The sequence below is a fragment of the Primulina eburnea genome, chromosome 6 (assembly GCF_022965805.1).
Source record: "Primulina eburnea isolate SZY01 chromosome 6, ASM2296580v1, whole genome shotgun sequence".
NCBI lineage: Eukaryota > Viridiplantae > Streptophyta > Magnoliopsida > Lamiales > Gesneriaceae > Primulina > Primulina eburnea.
In genome coordinates this window covers 32,803,510-32,822,056 of record NC_133106.1, presented here as the reverse complement: position 1 = coordinate 32,822,056, position 18,547 = coordinate 32,803,510, and the positions used below count along the sequence as shown (strand labels likewise).

At 35.1% G+C, this 18,547-nt stretch overlaps 2 protein-coding genes across 9 annotated transcripts; one reads left to right on the top strand and one right to left on the bottom strand.

Annotated features, from left to right (window-relative positions):
- Window positions 1-4,647: 4,647 nt before the first annotated feature.
- Window positions 4,648-18,056, bottom strand: LOC140834406 (lactoylglutathione lyase GLX1-like). 8 transcript variants are annotated; one of them, XM_073199268.1, is made up of 13 exons: window positions 17,882-18,056; window positions 17,146-17,335; window positions 16,944-17,068; window positions 16,807-16,871; window positions 16,410-16,622; window positions 16,279-16,326; window positions 8,775-8,882; window positions 8,491-8,631; window positions 7,374-7,915; window positions 6,879-7,015; window positions 6,341-6,504; window positions 5,146-5,302; window positions 4,955-5,066 (listed from the first exon to the last, which is right to left on the bottom strand). In XM_073199268.1, exons 1-9 carry the CDS (start codon window positions 18,015-18,017, stop codon window positions 7,874-7,876), a joined length of 1,068 nt encoding a protein of 355 aa, XP_073055369.1. In that variant the 5' UTR covers window positions 18,018-18,056; the 3' UTR covers window positions 4,955-5,066; window positions 5,146-5,302; window positions 6,341-6,504; window positions 6,879-7,015; window positions 7,374-7,873. The 8 variants fall into 8 exon arrangements, with proteins under 8 accessions (XP_073055368.1, XP_073055369.1, XP_073055371.1 ...); XM_073199270.1 differs by having other exon boundaries at window positions 5,146-5,220; XM_073199267.1 differs by having other exon boundaries at window positions 4,648-5,302.
- Window positions 4,655-7,618, top strand: LOC140834407 (VAN3-binding protein; the record flags this gene model as incomplete). Its single annotated transcript, XM_073199271.1, has 8 exons — window positions 4,655-5,068; window positions 5,166-5,223; window positions 6,094-6,170; window positions 6,251-6,626; window positions 6,822-6,986; window positions 7,071-7,120; window positions 7,282-7,339; window positions 7,425-7,618. Coding segments are annotated over 8 exons (1,392 nt in total), but the record flags the coding sequence as incomplete, so codon positions are not given.
- Window positions 18,057-18,547: the final 491 nt, after the last annotated feature.

Here is an 18,547-nt window from a genome sequence, read left to right as displayed (position 1 = left end):
ACGATCATACCGGTTCACCATTTTAAATTTGTTTTAATTTTATTTTTTGTTATATATATGATTATTTGGAATTTGAATTTTGTTAAAAATATTATTTTAGTAGTAATATAGCTTATTTGATTTTTTAAACATTAGAATATGTATATATTTTATAATTTATATACACATTTAATATGTTTAAAATTTAAAATATATTATTTACTATATTATATTGTTATTTTATTTGATATAACAGTGTTACGGTTTGATTGTCCAATTGAACCAGAGTGAGTCTCATGTGAGACCGTCTCACGGATCATAATCTGTGAGACGGGTCAACCCTACCCATATTCACAATAAAAGTAATACTCTTAGCATAAAAAGTAATATTTTTTCATAGGTGATCCAAATAAGAGATCTGTCTCACAAATACGACCCGTGAGACCGTATCACACAAGTTTTTGCCATTGAACCAAACTATCTGCTTGAACCGCTATTTTAATATAGTGTTTGATATTCGGTCAAATTATAAAAATATAGATATAAACTTCCTTCGTTTTCTCTTAGAGGACAGCGCCGTATATTGATTGGTATTGTTCAATTTATTTTCAAGCTGTCAAATTTCAAAGGAATGATGGATATTCTTCAATTTATTTTCAATCTATCAAATTTCAAAGGAATGATTGGTATTCTTGAATTTATTTTTCGACAAAATACTATGTATATCATATTGCTAGTTGATTGTGGTGTGTGTGGATACATGAAAATTTTGGTGCCATCTTTTTCATGTAATCTTTTGATTTTATGTAGATTGTCTGATATATTTGGAATACTTTTTTTTATCTTTTTTTTTTTTTAAAATAAGAATAATTTTTTTCATTTATTCTTTTACGTATAATCAAATTATCTATTTAAAACTTGAGAGCAATGCTTTCAAATCATATATAAGAGAGATTTTGTTATTATGTATTTAAATTAAAATTTTATTATTTTAAAAAATTAAAAATCAAAATCAGGTTGAGTCGAGTTGCTCGGGTTCAGGTTCGGGTTTTGAGTTTTTGGGTTGGTTCAGATTCGGGTCTAGCAATTTTTAAATAATACTTTGTGTCAACTTGACCTACCAGAATTGACACTCTTAATATCTGCAGTGAAAACAAATATTCTTGATATAAAAAAATATTTTGTATGGATTAGGTTGGAGACATGTCTCACAAAATTAACTCATAAAACGATCTCATAGGAGTTAGTATTTATTTATTAGTAAGATAATTCTTTTTTAAAATTTTAAAAATATATGATATTTGATTCAAAATTTATAACAGAGATGTTATGGTTAATTTGTGATGGTACCATCTACTCTTGTTTTGCATCAATAATCTATTATCTACTTATTACACCGCAATTATATAATTCTTACATGCATCATATTCAATAATATTTTTCTACTATTTTACTAATATACCTCAATTTTATTCGAGGCATTGTAATTAACTAATTATTGAAAATATAACAAACCATCTATATAAACACTCATGAAATAAGAATAAATTTTTAAATGTTTGTATAATTGATATTTCGAATGAATTTTTTAAAATGTTTAAAAAAAGAAACATACTATAGAGGGATAGAGTATTATAATAAAAAAAAAAAAGAAAAAAGAAGAAGAAAGAGAGTGCATATGTATATATTAGCCGTACATGTGTACATTTACAGGTATTATTTAATATTATCTCTATCTCAATTATTTAAATTTTCTTTTTCCTCACAAATTAAGAGATTTTTAGATGTCAATTATACAAACAACTTTCTAATGTAATCATTATTTAATTAACTAGTGTTTATATAATAATTATGATATAAAAATTGTGAAATATATAATGTATTTAGTGATAATAAACAACAACTAAATTTCTCACCACCTAATGTTGTTGTCTTTATTATCTTTAAAAAAACTAACAAAAATAGAAAATAAATTAAATGAATGTTTGAAAACCGAATTCGCATGTTAATCAATGAGTAAACAACAGACAAGAGTATGTATGTTGTGAGACGATCTCACGAATGTTTCTCTGTGAGAATATTCCTGAGACAGGTCAACCCTACCGATATTCACAATAAAAAGTAATACTATAAGCATAAAAAGTAATATTTTTTCATGGATAACCCAAATAAGATACTGTCTCACAAAATACGACCGGTGAAACTGTCTCACACAAGTTTTTGTACGTTAGACAATGAGTCATTAAAAATTTATCGGTTCTATAGATTTGTAAATGAAAAACGTTATCTTAATATATCGTAGTGTGATTTGTTCCCAATTATGGATTGAGTGACGGTTTCATGTATCTTTATCGGTGAGACTGGTCAATCCTACCGATATTCACAATAAAAAGTAATAGTCTTAGCATAAAAAGTAATATTTATTCATGGATTACCCAAATAAGATATATGTCTCACAAAATACGACCCGTGAGACCGTCTCACACAAATTTTTGTCTTATGAATTTGCGTCCAACAATTATTTACCCAATTATTATCATAAAATCTATTGGTCGAAAACTCCCTCCAGTGATAATAAATACTCTGTAATTTTTTTTAAGTTGCTCATTCGTGAATATTTGTCTAATATGAATATCCAAAGACCGTAACATTGATTTCAAAAATTTAAATTAAATTTTTTGCAATTTAAATTAAATTTTTAGCTATTCATGTAGTTACAATTTAATTATTATTAGTTAATTTACACCAAAAAACACATCGTATTTTCAGATAAATTTTTGTTCGATATATTCGATAGAGTGTGGGCCCACACTTAATTATTTTGAAATGGACGGTGGCGCATAGAACATCGGAATATGCCCTCTCCACTACACATTGTTTATGGTTCACTTAATGGGCTTTTCTCTTGCATTTTTATTATTTAGTTTTTTTTAAAAAATATGTATAAACTGATTCAACTGAATTTTGGAGAAAATATTTATTATTCATTTTCCATTAAATTAATTTGATCACTTCACTTCGTAGTTTTGTTAAAGAAACTTGAATCATGACCGACCAAATAAATGAAAAAGTATATATATAAAAAAAACTCAAAAGTATGTAAATACTACCAAGTGGCCTTAAATAAAATAATATAAAGCATAGATAAATCACCTAAATTGATACGAAATCTAATTTTATAAGAAAAAATGAATTAGTTTGAGATAAAAATCAAATATGAATGTCCGATTTTGGGGAAATAGAGCTGACACATGCAGCCTATGCGTGGGTTGTTTGTGTCTGGTACCTCGAACTTACCTACGTGTTTAGTTAACATGTGTGGTTGAGCCATTAAGTTTTTATAAAAGATATAGGTTTTGTTTGGATGAAAGAGTTTGGATTGTTTCCATGATTTTAAATCAAAGGTTTTAAAATGAATAGATTTCAAATGACTAAGTCGTTGAATAAATTTGAAATTGAAGCAACTTGAGATATTTCAAATCCTTCAATTTGATTTTGAGTCGAAGAGATTCAATGAATTTGAAATCAAATACACTTAGATTGCACTACATGAATTTTAACTTAATTTGATTGATTTGATGAATTTATGTTGGGTGGTTTTCTAATCTATGCACATACAATGTTAATTATGATAAATTTAAAATACGCCTAAGATGAATGTCATTTCAAATTCACATTGAAAATAGATTCTTCTTTCATTATAAATCAAATTCCCTCTTCTAAACACAACCTTAAATCATTCAATCCAAATACAAGTAAAAGATCACACGAGTTTAAATATGAATATAAAACATAAATGAAAATATAAAGGGTTAACTTTATTTTGAGTACAAATAGAAATTAATATGTAATTAGCCCTAATTTAATTTAATTTGAAGGTAAAAGTAGAGCAGGAATAACAGGATACATTAGCGGCTAGTGATGGTATGTGGACCTTCTGATTCGTACAGCATAGATTTATTAAAACATGATGATTAGACATAAAGCAAACTTCACTCCCACTCGTGCACAATGCCTATTATCATGATAATCGAAATCATGTCGACTATATATTATTATAATATCATAGCATGGATTGGATCCTTTGCACCTTGGAATCTTGAAAAACAAAAAAATTGAAGTATATGTCGTATGTGCACCTTGGAATCAAGATTTATTTGTCTCGGATTCAGTCATAACTCAATATGCACTTGCCATGACACCTGCTCAACACAAACCTTTATATCTCGAGTGAGTTGGTTATATTGATAAGATTTCATTTTAAATATTCTACAACATCAAGAGTGTATTATTGTGATATATCTCATAATATAACACCCGATAACAATCTAATATATAACGGTAATTAAGTACTGCAGCATAAGATTGATGGAGAGGAGGACCACACACACACACACAGATATATATATATTTTGTAAACTTGAAACAGATGATAATGGTGTAAAAAGATCCCTGATAATAATGAACCCGCCGCTCAAGAAAATAACAACTTTAGCCTTTTATGCACATATAAAGCAGAAAAGAAAGGGGAAATCAATGCAGACATTCACAAGTTGGATACAAAGTTTATTGAACTTTATGTGGAACCTTTCTTATGTAGCGCCAAATATTGTACCCGCATACCTGGAATCTTTCTTTTTATTTTTACTCATTTTAAGAAATTTCCCATCTATAAATAGCAGACATTTATCCTTTTCATCAGCAATTGCCCAAGTTACAAACTAATACACCAAAAAGCAAGTTTCATCAAGTTTTCGTTTTCATTTTGGCAAAAACTGACCGAGAGAAAAACTTACACGGGTTTTTTCCTTATGCAGTGTCGGAGAATCCCCAAGGGACTAAATGCAGGTTGGATAAGCTCGAGAACATAGAAGAAGATACTGCTGCAGATTGGTTACCTGTCACATGCCCGCTACCAGAAACCCCTATTGAATCAATGGAATTCTTGGCTAGATCATGGAGCCTCTCTGCAGTCGAATTATCAAAGGTTCTTTGTGATATGCACGATACAAAGAAACAAGACAATGAGCCACCACTGTATCCTCGTAATGTGGCTCCTCCAGCTGATAATGGAAGCTCTTTGCTTTCTGTAGTATGCACACAAAACTTTCTGTTTCACAGCATAGATACCAAATACACAGCGTACATTTTTGTTCCTAATTTCACCTGGTGCGAACTTATTGCAGCAGAATCAACCATTATTGGTTTCAGAGAGTCCTCCAGTGTCTCCGAGAGGAAGTGCTGATATGAAGGTAAATTACCTTAGAGCCACTCAATATGTGAAATTCAATATCGGGGTCGACTGATGCAACTGAAAACTTTTCTGATCAATCATATATGATATTAGTCTCAAGATATTAAATCTCACTAAGAATGTCTAAAAACGAGAAACAGATGCCTGTCTCTAGATCATAACAATTTAGTGGCTTCAGTAATACACTGTGCATTTGGATAGAAGTATTTGGATTTGGGAGAATATTTCAAATCATAGTTTAAAATCTACATTTTTCAAACTTATTAGGATGGAAAACAAATTTGAAATTTAAGTAACAAAAGTATTTTGCCAACAAAAGGGATTTCAAATGCTTCAATCCACTCAAGTTATATTTGGATTGAAGAATTTGAGACAAAATATTTTCAAATCTATTTATTTAAATTCCTTGACTTGCTTGATTGGACAAAATTGAAACTTCATTTCAAGTTATGCGATTTAATAATAATTGTGGTGAATTTTCTAAGATGAGTCATTTGAAACCACAACTCAAATCCTTCTCGAAATCGAATTCATCAATCCAAACTAATCCTCAAATCCTTCAATCAAAATACAACCTAAGTTTAATGTAGAAATGCAATGCGAGTATGATGGGACAAGTATGATGGGACAACCCAAATTCATGCACAAAGTACACAAATAAATGATTATTAACAACAGAGGATTTATTCAAGCTGTATAAAGTACTTAAAACTTCACCATTAGATATTGCAGCTTTCATGCAAAATCTTACCATAACGAAATCAAGACCCAAATAATGACAAACGTTTACTTATAGATTGGTTTGAATTATTAATCACTTGCATGTAACATAGTTACAGCGTGTTCACAATCTGCTCAACATGTGTTGGAATTATTTCTACTGCATCAATCTCACAACTTAGAATTACTTTCTTATCAGCAGTTGATAAAGAATGGGGTATTAACTTCAGGTCAAATAAATTAGTGACAACATTAGAAACTTCAGACAAGTAACCACACTCATTGCTATCATTGTAGGGGCTCTACCGAAGCATAATGAAGAAAAAAACAATGGGAAGATGGATAAAAGATCAAAAGGAGAGGAAAAGGCAAGAGAATAGAGCTCACAATGCTCAATTGCATGCTGCAGTTTCGGTGGCAGGGGTTGCTGCTGCTGTGGCTGCTCTTACAGCCTCATTGGTGATGTCTCCAGAAAAGTCAGGCACCAAACATAAGAAGTCCTCCATTACATCGACTGCAATTGCATCTGCAGCAGCTTTAGTTGCATCTCACTGCATAGAAATAGCAGGGGAAATGGGAGCAGATCATGAACAAATCTTGTCAGCTGTGAATTCAGCAATCAATTCGAGGACCAATGGCGATATCATGACACTAACTGCTGGAGCTGCTACAGGTATCAATTGTTAATTCAAGAAAGACAATTATATCTTTTCTTCTTTGTTATCTGATTAGAAATCTTAATAGACGAACTGATCATATTTCATCTAAATAAAACTATGCAGTTTGCAGGATTATACAACTAGAATCATGGCACAATTGGATTTACTCTCTTATATTGAATACTAATAAGTCATATGTAATAGTACAGCCCTAAGAGGTGTTGCAACACTGAGAACGAGGTTGTGTAAAGAACATGGAACTGCACCAGTAGCTCTGACTGAGGAAAATGCCAGGAGCAGCAAGGATTCGAGCATCTCAGAAGCACTGAGTTTTGCTATCAAAGGGGGGGAACTTCTTAAGCGCACGAGGAAAGGTGATCATCCGCGTGGAACAACTTTTAGCCTAAGACAGAGATATTATAAAACAATTATCTTAACCATTGTGATCGTTGATGCAGGAGATCTCCACTGGAAACAAGTCTCCTTCAACATTAATTCAAATTGCCAGGTAAAAAAACAAGATACCATGGGCAAGACTGATGCATTTTATCTTCCTCAGAGTAGAGAACTTATGGTCTTACAAAAATTTCAAACCATCAAAAACAATATGCTACTCTGATTCTAGATTTTTGTTTCCTTCTGCACTTACTGAAGTGTGAAATGAAACAGATAGTGGCTAAAATGAAAAGCAAGCACATGGGAGGAACATTCATGAAGAAAAAGAAATGTATGGAAACAAATTCCAAGATACAGGTGAATACATCTTCTAATTCTCCATCACTTAACCCTGAACTACACTTTTCCTGCTGCAGGTATAGTATCTGGTATATATAGCGACGTCCCAGCTTGGCCCGGGCGGGATATTGAGGGTAAAGAAAAGATGGCATACTTTTCATTACAAACTGCTGACAGGATAATCGAATTCGAATGCAGAAATAAAGAGGACAAGCAGATGTGGATTGAAGGGATTCAAAGTATGTTGCGCATGAATATGAATATGAAATGATTTCGAGCGAGAATAATGAGCTGCAAAACAAATGGATCATGTTTTCCAAAAAAAATATAGTTTCTTTGGCCTCTGAAAATAAGATGATCAAGGAAGACACACTAAGGGGTGATGATCAACAATGTTTATAAACTGATAATCTGTATTGATTCAAAAGCCAATCTGAACAAAATGAGATAAGCTAATAAGTAACTGAATATAAGTCTCGTGGAGAATTTCACATAGAGAAATGTGTGAAATGAAGAGAATTTTCCGTCATTCTAGTTCCTTCAGCAAATCAATATTATCAACAAAGACCTGCAATGACAAACACGGAACAGAATGAAGAGACATATGAAACATAAAATATCAGTCAAAACAAGTCTTGGCATTGTCTGAATACGTAACATCGAAGTTCAGTCCCTCAAATAAAAAACACGTGAGATCTATTTGGTCCCACCTTGTCTGGGTAAAGTTCAAGAATATTACTTAGATTTTTATATCTGTCTCGCATCACTATTTTTCCAAAATCTTCTACAAAAAATCACCGACAATCTACTCGATTACTGAAAAAATGAGTAGCACAGTTTTAAGGATGAAGAATATAAACGAGGTAGTTTGAACTATAAGTCTATGCAAAGCATCTCGTCGCCAAATTGAAGCCCGACATGTTTAGTCCAAGCAAACATCTCATATCTAAGTCCTACTAGGCAGAGTACCGACAGATGTTAATTTACTGCAATTCACTCTCTTATATGAAAGGATTTCGCATTCAAACTTAATGAATGAGCAGAACTTTTATGCTTCTCATCATCTAAAATTTAGATATGATGCCACGATGGAAAAACAAATTTTTATTCACACCCAACATATCTCATAAGTGAAAGGCATACCGTCTTCCATCCATCAGGATCCAAGCAAATGGCGATCTTGGTATTTATACCCGGCAAAGGTCCAGGTTCACGAATGATTTCACCTCCACAAATTTTAATTGCCTCAGCAGTCTTATATACATTGTCTGTGCCGATAGCAATCTGTTGAATATGTGCACTTTTTATGATTATGACATAAAGTACAGTGTCAAAGGATTTTGGTGTAGTTAGACAAATCTAATAAGATTCCTTGGCAGCTGTGTGACATCAATCTAACATAATGAAGGTTAAGTCGGCCAATCTACCTGAGCATAACCATTTCCTTTGTTGTATTCTTGTACGCCATAATTATATGTTAGTACCAGAACTGCATTTCTATCTTCAGGACCGTAGCCCATCACGGCATTTGTATACTAAATACAATAACATAAAAACTAAGGTTAATGATGATCATAGTTTGTGGCATCATAAAACAGAGACACATATGAAGATTTGAGCTACATTTTAAACTAAATTGAAAGCATTTGTTTCTAATCAAGGAAAAGTGATTATTAGTATGAGACACAAGAATATTCCGATGATTATGCAAATGGAAACACAAATTAGAAGGCCAAAAATAAAATGTTTCAAGTGGATATTGTAGAAAAGTAGAAAGATATATTGTAAATACTAGAAAGATTTATTTGGATCATTTATTATTTTTGTTAAGATTGAAGTGTATCAATTAGTTGATTATATAGCCCATAATTGTAGGGCTATGCTAACCCATTTAGTCTATTTATTTAAGCACATTGTATTGTAATAGCATAGTCTATTTATTTAAGCACATTGTATTGTAATTAATGTGTCGTAAAAGCAATAAAATCTTTTGAGTTTTTCTCAACTTCATGGCTACTGCTCGATTTCTTTCATGGTACCAAAGCTAGGGTTTACCCTAGCCTGTGATGGCCTCAAGTTCCTCGTCAGACATACATTCCACAAACACACAAACACCACCTCCGCTGTCTGAGTCTATAAATCCGAGTGGGATGGACAACATGCCCATTCGATTAACCATTCACAAACTGAACGGGAAGAATTACATAGAATGGGCACAATCTATATATCAAACTCATACTTGAAGGTAATGGAAAGTATGGCTCTCTCTATGGCAAGACAAAAGAACTGGCCAAAACATAAGCAACCTGGAAGAATTGAAAGGCTGAAAATTCCTTTCTAATTGTCTGGTTAATTAGTTCAATGGAGGCGTCGATCGGGAAAACATATTTGTTTCTTCCCACAGCGAAATAAGTATGAGATCCTGTCAAAGAAACAATCTCTGATCTGGAAAACTCTGCACAAATATTTGATTTGAAGACGGGATTGTGGCAAACCGAATAAGGTGATCGAGGTTTGATCGAGTGCTACAACAAAGTTAAGGCTCTGTGGCAAAAGTAATGATAACAAATGGTCTTGCCAACCTCATACTGTCCGTTTCGAGGTTTGATCGAGTGCTACAACAAAGTTAAGGCTCTGTGGCAAAAGTAATGATAACAAATGGTCTTGCCAACCTCATACTGTCCGTTTCCTGGAACGATTGGAGAATGATCGAGTCTTTGAATTCTTGGCTGATTTGAATACAAATCTGGATGAAGTCAGAGTCAGAATTCTTGGAAGAGTTCCATGCCATCTATTCGCGTTGTATTTGCTAAAGTAAGACATGAAGAAGGTCGAAGGAAGGTTATGATGAGTGAGGGTCCACATCAACCTGAAACTTCTGCGTTAATTTTTTAAAAAAATAGCAGAATACTTCTCGATTGAAAGGCTGGCAGAATAAGAAGGGAGAAAGAGTTGTGTGAACATTGCAATGCTCCGCGATATACAACAGAAACTTGCTGGGAGTTGCATGGGAATCTATGTAACTGGAAGCCTTGGTCATTCAACCAATCAAACTGTGATCAAAAGGCATATAAATGTTTCAATCCAAAATTTGGAAAATATTTTGTAACCATGGATGTGACTTTCTTTGAATCACAATTTTTTTTAACACCACTCTTCAAAGAGGGAATAACTTTCGGAGAGTTGATGTTTGAACATGAGAACGAGAAGACAACCGAGTCCAAAAATGACTTTTATGTTAATTTTCCACTGCCTAATCTAGAAGGAGCAAATCCAATTCAAGGTGATAAAACGGCAACCCAAACATGAATATAAGTGAGACTAATCTGGACAATGGTAGAAGGTTTGGACATGTTTATACCAGGGGCAAAAATCTTCAAAATAAAAGGGAAACATTCACTCTTCCGTATGATCAAAAGTCCAACCTGAAACCAGATCCGAAAAGTATAGAAACTGTTGACACAAATGCAGGCAGCACGTAATCTAAAAATCCAGGTATGATTGATTTGCCAGTTGCGCTCAGGAAAGGAACTAGGGCCTGTACCCAATATCCCCTTTCGAATTTTGTTTCATGTAACCATATGTCCCGTCACACTTAGCTTTTATCTCACATTTGTCAAGTGTGGGCATACCAAAGTCTATGCAGGATGCTCTGAAAGTTCCTCAATGGAAGAATGATGTTCTTGAAGAGATGAATGCTTTAACATGATAAGACAAAACATATTGAAATGGAAACACTTCAATAAGGAGAAGAAAACTGGAGTAATCTGCATGTCTTTTGTCACCACAGAACAACAGATTATTGAGGTGTTGACAAAGGCACATTTCAGGCCAAAATTTGAATCATTTATCGACAAGTTGAGCATGAGTAATATCTATGCACCAACTTGAGGGAGGGTGTAGAAAAGTAGAAAGTGTTAAATAAATAGATTACTTGTAGATTACTTGGTAAATAAGTAGTCAATGAGCTAATGCTACGAGTCACACACATATACAATATCTCGTGTATATATACGGAGTCAAAATGTAAAAAATAAAATTCAATCATTTTACAATAATACAATTCTGATATTTTCCCTGAGCTCTGTGTTCATCAATGGCTGCCTAATGCACATCAATGGCTGCCTAATTCAAACTCTAACATGGTATCAGAGCTACAATTCCGCATCTAACTGAATAACAGAGCCTCCTTCTTCATGGCAAATCATGCCGCTTCGTTTGGATTCAATGATCCACTTTATCTTCATCCTTCGGATGCTCCGGGGATATCTTTGGTTCAGGATCCGCTCATTGGCGCGGACAATTACAATGTCTGGAGCAGAGCAATGTTGATTTCTCTGCAAGCGAAGAACAAATTGGGATTTATCAATGGATCTTGTGTTCGTCCAGCAATTGCGCACCCGAACCTGCATCAATGGGAGCGATGCAATGCAATTGTTCTCTCCTGGATCATGAACTCAGTTTCGAAGGAAATATTCCGCGGTATTATCTACTGCACCGATGCTTCCAAAGTTTGGGGCGATCTGAAAGAACGGTTTGATAAGATCTGTGGATCCAAAATATTTTCTATTCATCGAGAAATTGCGCATCTTACTCAAGGATCTTCTTCCATTTCTGTATATTTTTCTACACTCAAGCGCCTATGGGACGAATTTACCTCATTAGTAACACTTCCTTCTTGTGAATGTGCAAGTGCTAGGGCGTATATGGAACATGAGCAACAAATGCGTATTCTCCAATTTCTGATGGGATTGAATGATAGTTATGGACACATTAGAAGTCAGATCCTCATGATGAATCCATTGCCTTCTGTCAATCAAGCTTACTCAATTATTAGTCATGAAGAATCCACACGTCATGTGCTTTCTTCACAACCTGTTATTGACATTCCAACAGCTGCATTCTACTCTTCATCTACTAAGAAATATGAGTCAGTGAAGTGTGACAATTGCAATATTTTAGGTCACACCAAGGAGAATTGTTTTCGGCTGGTTGGATATCCTCCAGGCCACAAATTACACAAAAAGTTTCCTCAAACAAAAGGATTCAAAAGCCATTATTCATCTCCTAAGGTTGCTGCTCATTCTGCCTTTGAAAAGCAGTCCTTACTGCCTTCTTCTTCACATGAAGACTCACGAGCAGATAGTGCCTTGCCTAGACATTTTACTGATAACCAATATCAGCAGATACTGAAGCTTTTGGATCATAACTCATTAAATGCACCACAAGGGGATAATGAAGTCTCGGCAAATCTTGCAGGTAACTTCATGAGTTTAATGACTATCAATGATGCTAATGAATGGATTTTAGACAGTGGAGCAAATGCTCACATTGCAGGTTCTTCTAGTGGCATGAAAGACTCGCAACCATGTGACTCCGCCACTGGATCTATCAAGCTACCAAATGGTAACACCACTCAAATTTCATCCATTGGTTCCATCCATATTGCCCCCTCTGTTGCTTTGTCCCGTGTCCTTCATGTCCCTGATTTTAATTTCAACCTCTTATCTATTTCCCAGTTCACTAAAGACCATCGATGTTTCATTAGCTTCTACCAACATTTTTGCCTTTTTCAGGACCTTTTGACTGGGAGGATTATGGGGATTGGTAAACAAAGGGCTGGACTGTACTACCTTCATCAATTTTTTTCAGCTAAAGAGCCAACTCTATCTACACAATCTGATAAGCAAGCCAATAACCGATACAAGTCACATATACCAACTTCTTTAAATACCTGTACACTTTCTCATTGTAGTGACATTGACATTGATATATGGCATAAACGATTTGGTCACTTATCGGTGTCTCGTTTACAATTCTTGCCCTTTATTAAGCAAAAATCTCTCACACATCATTGCACGGTTTGTCCCTTATCTAAGCAAACCAGACATGTATTTCCCCCAAAAGCTAGCTCATTATCCCCCCATGTTTTTTACCTCTTACATATTGACATCTGGGGTCCCTATAAACATCCAACTTACAATGGATTCAAGTACTTCCTTACGGTAGTTGATGATTTTTCCCGAAGCACTTGGGTTTTTCTCATGCACTTCAAATCAGACACTCTACAAATACTTAAGCAATTCTTCGCCTTTGTTTCAAACCGTTTTGATAAACCCATAAAGCACATTCGGACTGATAATGGTTATGAATTTTTCAGTACTGAATGTCGAACATACTTCTCTTCAATGGGCATCATTCATCAAAGCTCATGTCCCTACTCCCCACAGCAAAATGGGATAGTTGAGCGTAAGCACAGACACATCCTAAATATTGCTCGAGCCATAAAATTCCAAGGTTCGATTCCAGATTCGTATTGGGGCGAGTGTGTTCTTCATGCAGCTTACCTAATTAATCGAACACCAACTCCCTTACTTACCAACAAAACACCTTTTGAGTGCTTATTCAACAAACCACCGAACTACTCACATCTCAAAGTTTTTGGTTGCCTATGCTATGCATCCAATCTTAAGCCTAGTCACAAATTCGATGTTCGTGCCAAGCCGTATGTGTTTATGGGTTATCCTGCTAATCAGAAAGGTTTCAAACTCCTTGACCTCTCTACTCAAGAATTCATTGTCTCTCGAGATGTTGTGTTTCATGAGGACATGTTTCCTTTTTCCTCACAACATCATGACAATACACCTTTTCCATCTTCATCACAGGTTGATACTGATTTTTCTTCCCTTGACTCTACTCTGCTGAGTTCTACACCAGCACATACTCCCACAATGGATGTACTTCCAACTCCCTCTACCTCTTCCTTAAGACCTACCAGATCACATCGTCCTCCCCAATGGACTAAGGATTATGTTTGTACTAACACTTGCTCTACCCCCTACAGCCTTCTTGCTCATATATCTTACAATAACATATCATCCTCACACCGATCCTTCTTGGCTTGTATTTCTCAAACAACTGCTCCCACCACCTACTCCAAGGCAGCTGATGATCCTAAATGGCGTGCAGCCATGGAAGCTGAGATTTCTGCTCTAGAAGCTAACCGCACTTGGGTGATTGTTCCTCTGCCCCCGGGTAAAAAGACTATCGGTTGCAAGTGGATATACAAAATCAAACACAAAGCTGACGGCAGCATCGATAGATTCAAAGCCCGCCTTGTTGCCAAGGGATACACCCAACAATATGGCATTGACTACATTGACACATTCTCCCCGGTTGCAAAGATCGTTACAGTTCGATGTCTTTTAGCCATGGCTGCAGCCAACAGTTGGGCCTTGCATCAAATGGATGTTACCAACGCTTTTCTCCAAGGTGATTTAATTGAGGAGATCTACATGTCTATTCCTCAAGGATTTGACAGACAACGCCCAAATCATGCTTGCAAACTCCTTAAATCCTTATACGGCTTGAAGCAAGCATCTCGCCAATGGAATTTAAAATTTTGTGACATCATGCGGCTTGCTGGTTACTCCCAGTCACTTCATGATCACTCTCTGTTTTACAAGAGAGATGATAGTTCCGTCACCTTACTCCTTCTCTATGTTGATGATATTGTAATCACAGGCAATGATTCTATCGCAATTGCTGCTTTAAAAGATTGTTTGCATAAGCATCTTGCCATTAAGGATCTTGGTCCTCTGAAATACTTTTTGGGGATTGAGGTTGCTCGATCAAAGGCTGGTATTTGTTTGAACCAGCGTAAGTATACGCTGGAGTTGCTATCAGATACAGGAATGACTGGTTGTAAACCATTTGATACTCCAATGGAACAACACTTGAAGCTCACCACTCTTGAATATGATCAGCTCATCAAGAATTCGAATACTGATCTTCCTTTAGCTGATCCAGTTTCATATCAACGTCTAGTTGGCCGTTTGATCTATCTCACGATCACTCGCCCAGATATATGCTTTGCGGTTCAGTCCCTCAGTCAGTTCATGCAATCTCCCAAGCAATCACATATGAAGGCAGCACTTCGAATTCTCGCATATCTCAAGGGTAGCCCATCCTTGGGCATTTTCTTGTCTGCCACTAGTGATTTACGCCTCTCAGCATATTGCGACTCCGATTGGGGTTCTTGTCCAATGAGTCGGAAATCCTTGACAGGATATGTTGTCAAACTTGGTTCTTCGGTGATTTCTTGGAAAACAAAGAAGCAAAACACAGTTTCTCGTTCATCTGCTGAAGCTGAATACCGTTCCATGGCTACAACGGCTTGTGAAATCACTTGGCTACGCAATCTCCTGGCAGACATGGGCTTGATTATCACTTTGCCTACTCCTCTTTTTTGTGACAACCAGGCGGCCATTCACATTGCCGCAAATCCACTATATCATGAACGGACAAAACATATTGAAATCGATTGTCACTTCATCCGTGAAAAAATTCGTTCTCACACAATTGCCACTTCTCATGTCCATACTCGTCAGCAGCCAGCGATATATTACTAAGCCCTGGTTCAGAAAAATTTTTTTAACTTGCCATGTTAAACATAACAGCTTGCGGGGTGTGTTAAATAATAGATTACTTGTAGATACTGGTAATAAGTAGTCATGATTGCACGAGTCACACCATATCAATATGTGATGGAGTCAAATGTAAAAATACATGCAATCATTTCAATAATCATTCGATATTTCCCTGAGCTCGGTTAATGGCTGCCTAGCACCAATGCTCCTATTCAAACTCTACAGAAAGATATATTATAAATAATAAAAAGATTTATTTGGATCTTTTCTTATTTTTTTGAGATTGAGGTATATCAATAGTTGATGGTACAGTCCATAATTGTAGTAATACCCTAGCCCACTTAGTCTATTCATTTAAGTATCCTGTATTATAATTAGTGAGTTGTGAAAGCAATAAGATCCTTTTGAGTTTTTCTCAATTTCATGGCTACTGCTCGATTTCTTTCAGACATTTGCATGCTGCAGACGGGACATCATTTAAAGTAAGAAGATATCAACTCACTTTGTACTCAGCGTTGTCTCTTTTCCGAAGAAGCTCCATTCCAAAAGCCTTACTTAGTCACGTATGATAAGAATTCAGTAGTTCATATAATAATTCAATTCGAAATCAATATAATTCAAACAACAATTTACCGTTTTGTAAAAATCAATAGAACGGTCAAGATCGCCAACTCGAAGCATTACTTGACATAGGGGCTCAAAAATAGGCCTTCTCTCTATAAGCTCACATGTATAACCATCTGGATCTTCAACAGAGGCAATAAATGTACTCCCATCTTTGTCCTGACCAGGGTCCTGTTTCACTCTGCCTCCCTTGAATTTTACTAGATCAACTGTTTTGGCAACCTACAGAGAAAGTTCAAAACATTAAAGCCAGGTAAATTTTAACATATTCTAAAAGTATGCTAAAACAAAGGAATGTCATAGCATTAGATGGTGATGTATACAATAGTACAATACCACGAGATGATGCTTCCTTTAGATGTTAGAATTTAGTGCAGCATTGTTGCATGCTACACATTTCACTTACATTTTCAACTGCTATGCCGAAATGTCCAAATCCAGTTCCAACCTCGTAATTGTCCACCCCATAATCTGGAAGCACACAAAGTAAAAAGAATCAGCAGGCAAATGCAATAGGGAGGTTCAGAAATTTAAAGAACATACTGTAGGTAAGTTCCATAGAAAAATGTGATTCTTCAGGCCCATATCCAAGAAAAGCATTTGAATACCCATCCTCGGGTATATCTCGTTTCCTCAACACTTTCATGCCCAAACATTCAGAGTAGAATCTGCACTCATCTTACAGAATTTAACAAAAACAAAACTGAAACTTAATTTACGCCATATATGATATCAGAAAGCATACTTTATGGTCTTATCCAGATTTCCAACACGAAAGACAACATGCAGCAATCTTCTATTGTCAGTTTTTGTCCACTCTAGAACATTTTCCTCATTTAGAGACGTGGCTTGAGCTATTTCCCACATCGGAGTCCTAGTCTCCAGTTTATTATCTTCAGTTCTCAACAATTTTGGAGCATTTGTGGCAAGCAACCCTGACAGGGAACAAACTTTACCATTAAATAATGTTATTTAAGTTTGCCACTCATTCCACAACTTTCTTCTTACTAGAACAAAGTAAGAATTTATTGAGTTCATGATTTCATAGTTGGACAGTCGAAATGGCAAAAGAACTGTCCAAGCTTATATAAAACAAACAATTTGCTGAAGCAATCTATTTTACACTGTTTTTATTTAAAAATGAAGGAAAATGATAAAAGCAACTCATTCATTTCATTCACCGAGCCACAAAAACCTAATAACTATCTCCTATTATGTGAAGACTGAAGCAACATAATCGTTCTAATTTAAAAAACGACAAATAGTTAAACAAATGCAAAAGCAGCAACAACCCTAATCTTTTTACTCTACTATGCCCGGATGAACATAAGTACAAAGCAATCACATTTCAACTCCAGCATAAAATGCATTGTAAAAACAAAGGACAAAACACAATTTCGAATGATAAGCGGAACCACTTTTTCTTCAAGCGATACAAGCATATATAAATCCAAGAAATTCCCTAAATTGCGTATGCATACCAGTGCCGAGTTGAAGAAGGGAAATTCTACGAGATTGGTTTTCTGCAGAAGCATAAAATCCATTGTATTTGTGATTAGAAAACGAAAATTTGTAGAGATGAGGAGAAAATTGAGCGGAGCAGATTTGGAAAGCCATTTGAGTTCGTTTTTATCCTTGTGGCAGTTATTCAGTTTCGCTTGTTTATATACAACACAAAACCCGGGTCGGGTCACTCCTTTTAATTCACTTCATTTCAAATCTAGAAGGTCGACAGTCCTGAGTCGTAATAGGTTGGGCTGTGAATCATGTTAGCCCAATACTGCAATTGGGTTATACTGCGATACCGAGGGCCGAGGGGTGTATTCAATGTTGATTTTTAATAATTTTTGTATATTTTAAAAGTCTAGATGTATTCAATTAAGACTTTTACATACTCTATATAAGTCTAGCGGTAGTCAAAATAAACTTTCATAGAGTTTTAAAAAGTCAAGTGGTATTCAACATTGACTTTTAAAAAATCTATAAAAGTATATAAGTATTCAAATTTTCAACAAACTTTTAATAACTTCATGAAATTCATTAATCTACCAACATTAAAACTTGATGTACAACTATAAATTGTCAAAAATTGTATTTGATTCAACCAAAGATTTGGCTGGATTTTTAAAACTTCTAACTCATACACA

Coding starts and splice junctions, on each gene's coding strand:
- LOC140834406 (XM_073199267.1), bottom strand. CDS start 18,017: ATGGCTTTCCAAATCTGCTCCGCTCAATTTTCTCCTCATCTCTACAAA. Junction 17,336..17,881: donor CCTTCTTCAACTCGGCACTG/GTATGCATACGC, acceptor GTTCCCTGTCAG/GGTTGCTTGCCACAAATGCT. Junction 8,632..8,774: donor AAGGAAATGGTTATGCTCAG/GTAGATTGGCCG, acceptor CATATTCAACAG/ATTGCTATCGGCACAGACAA.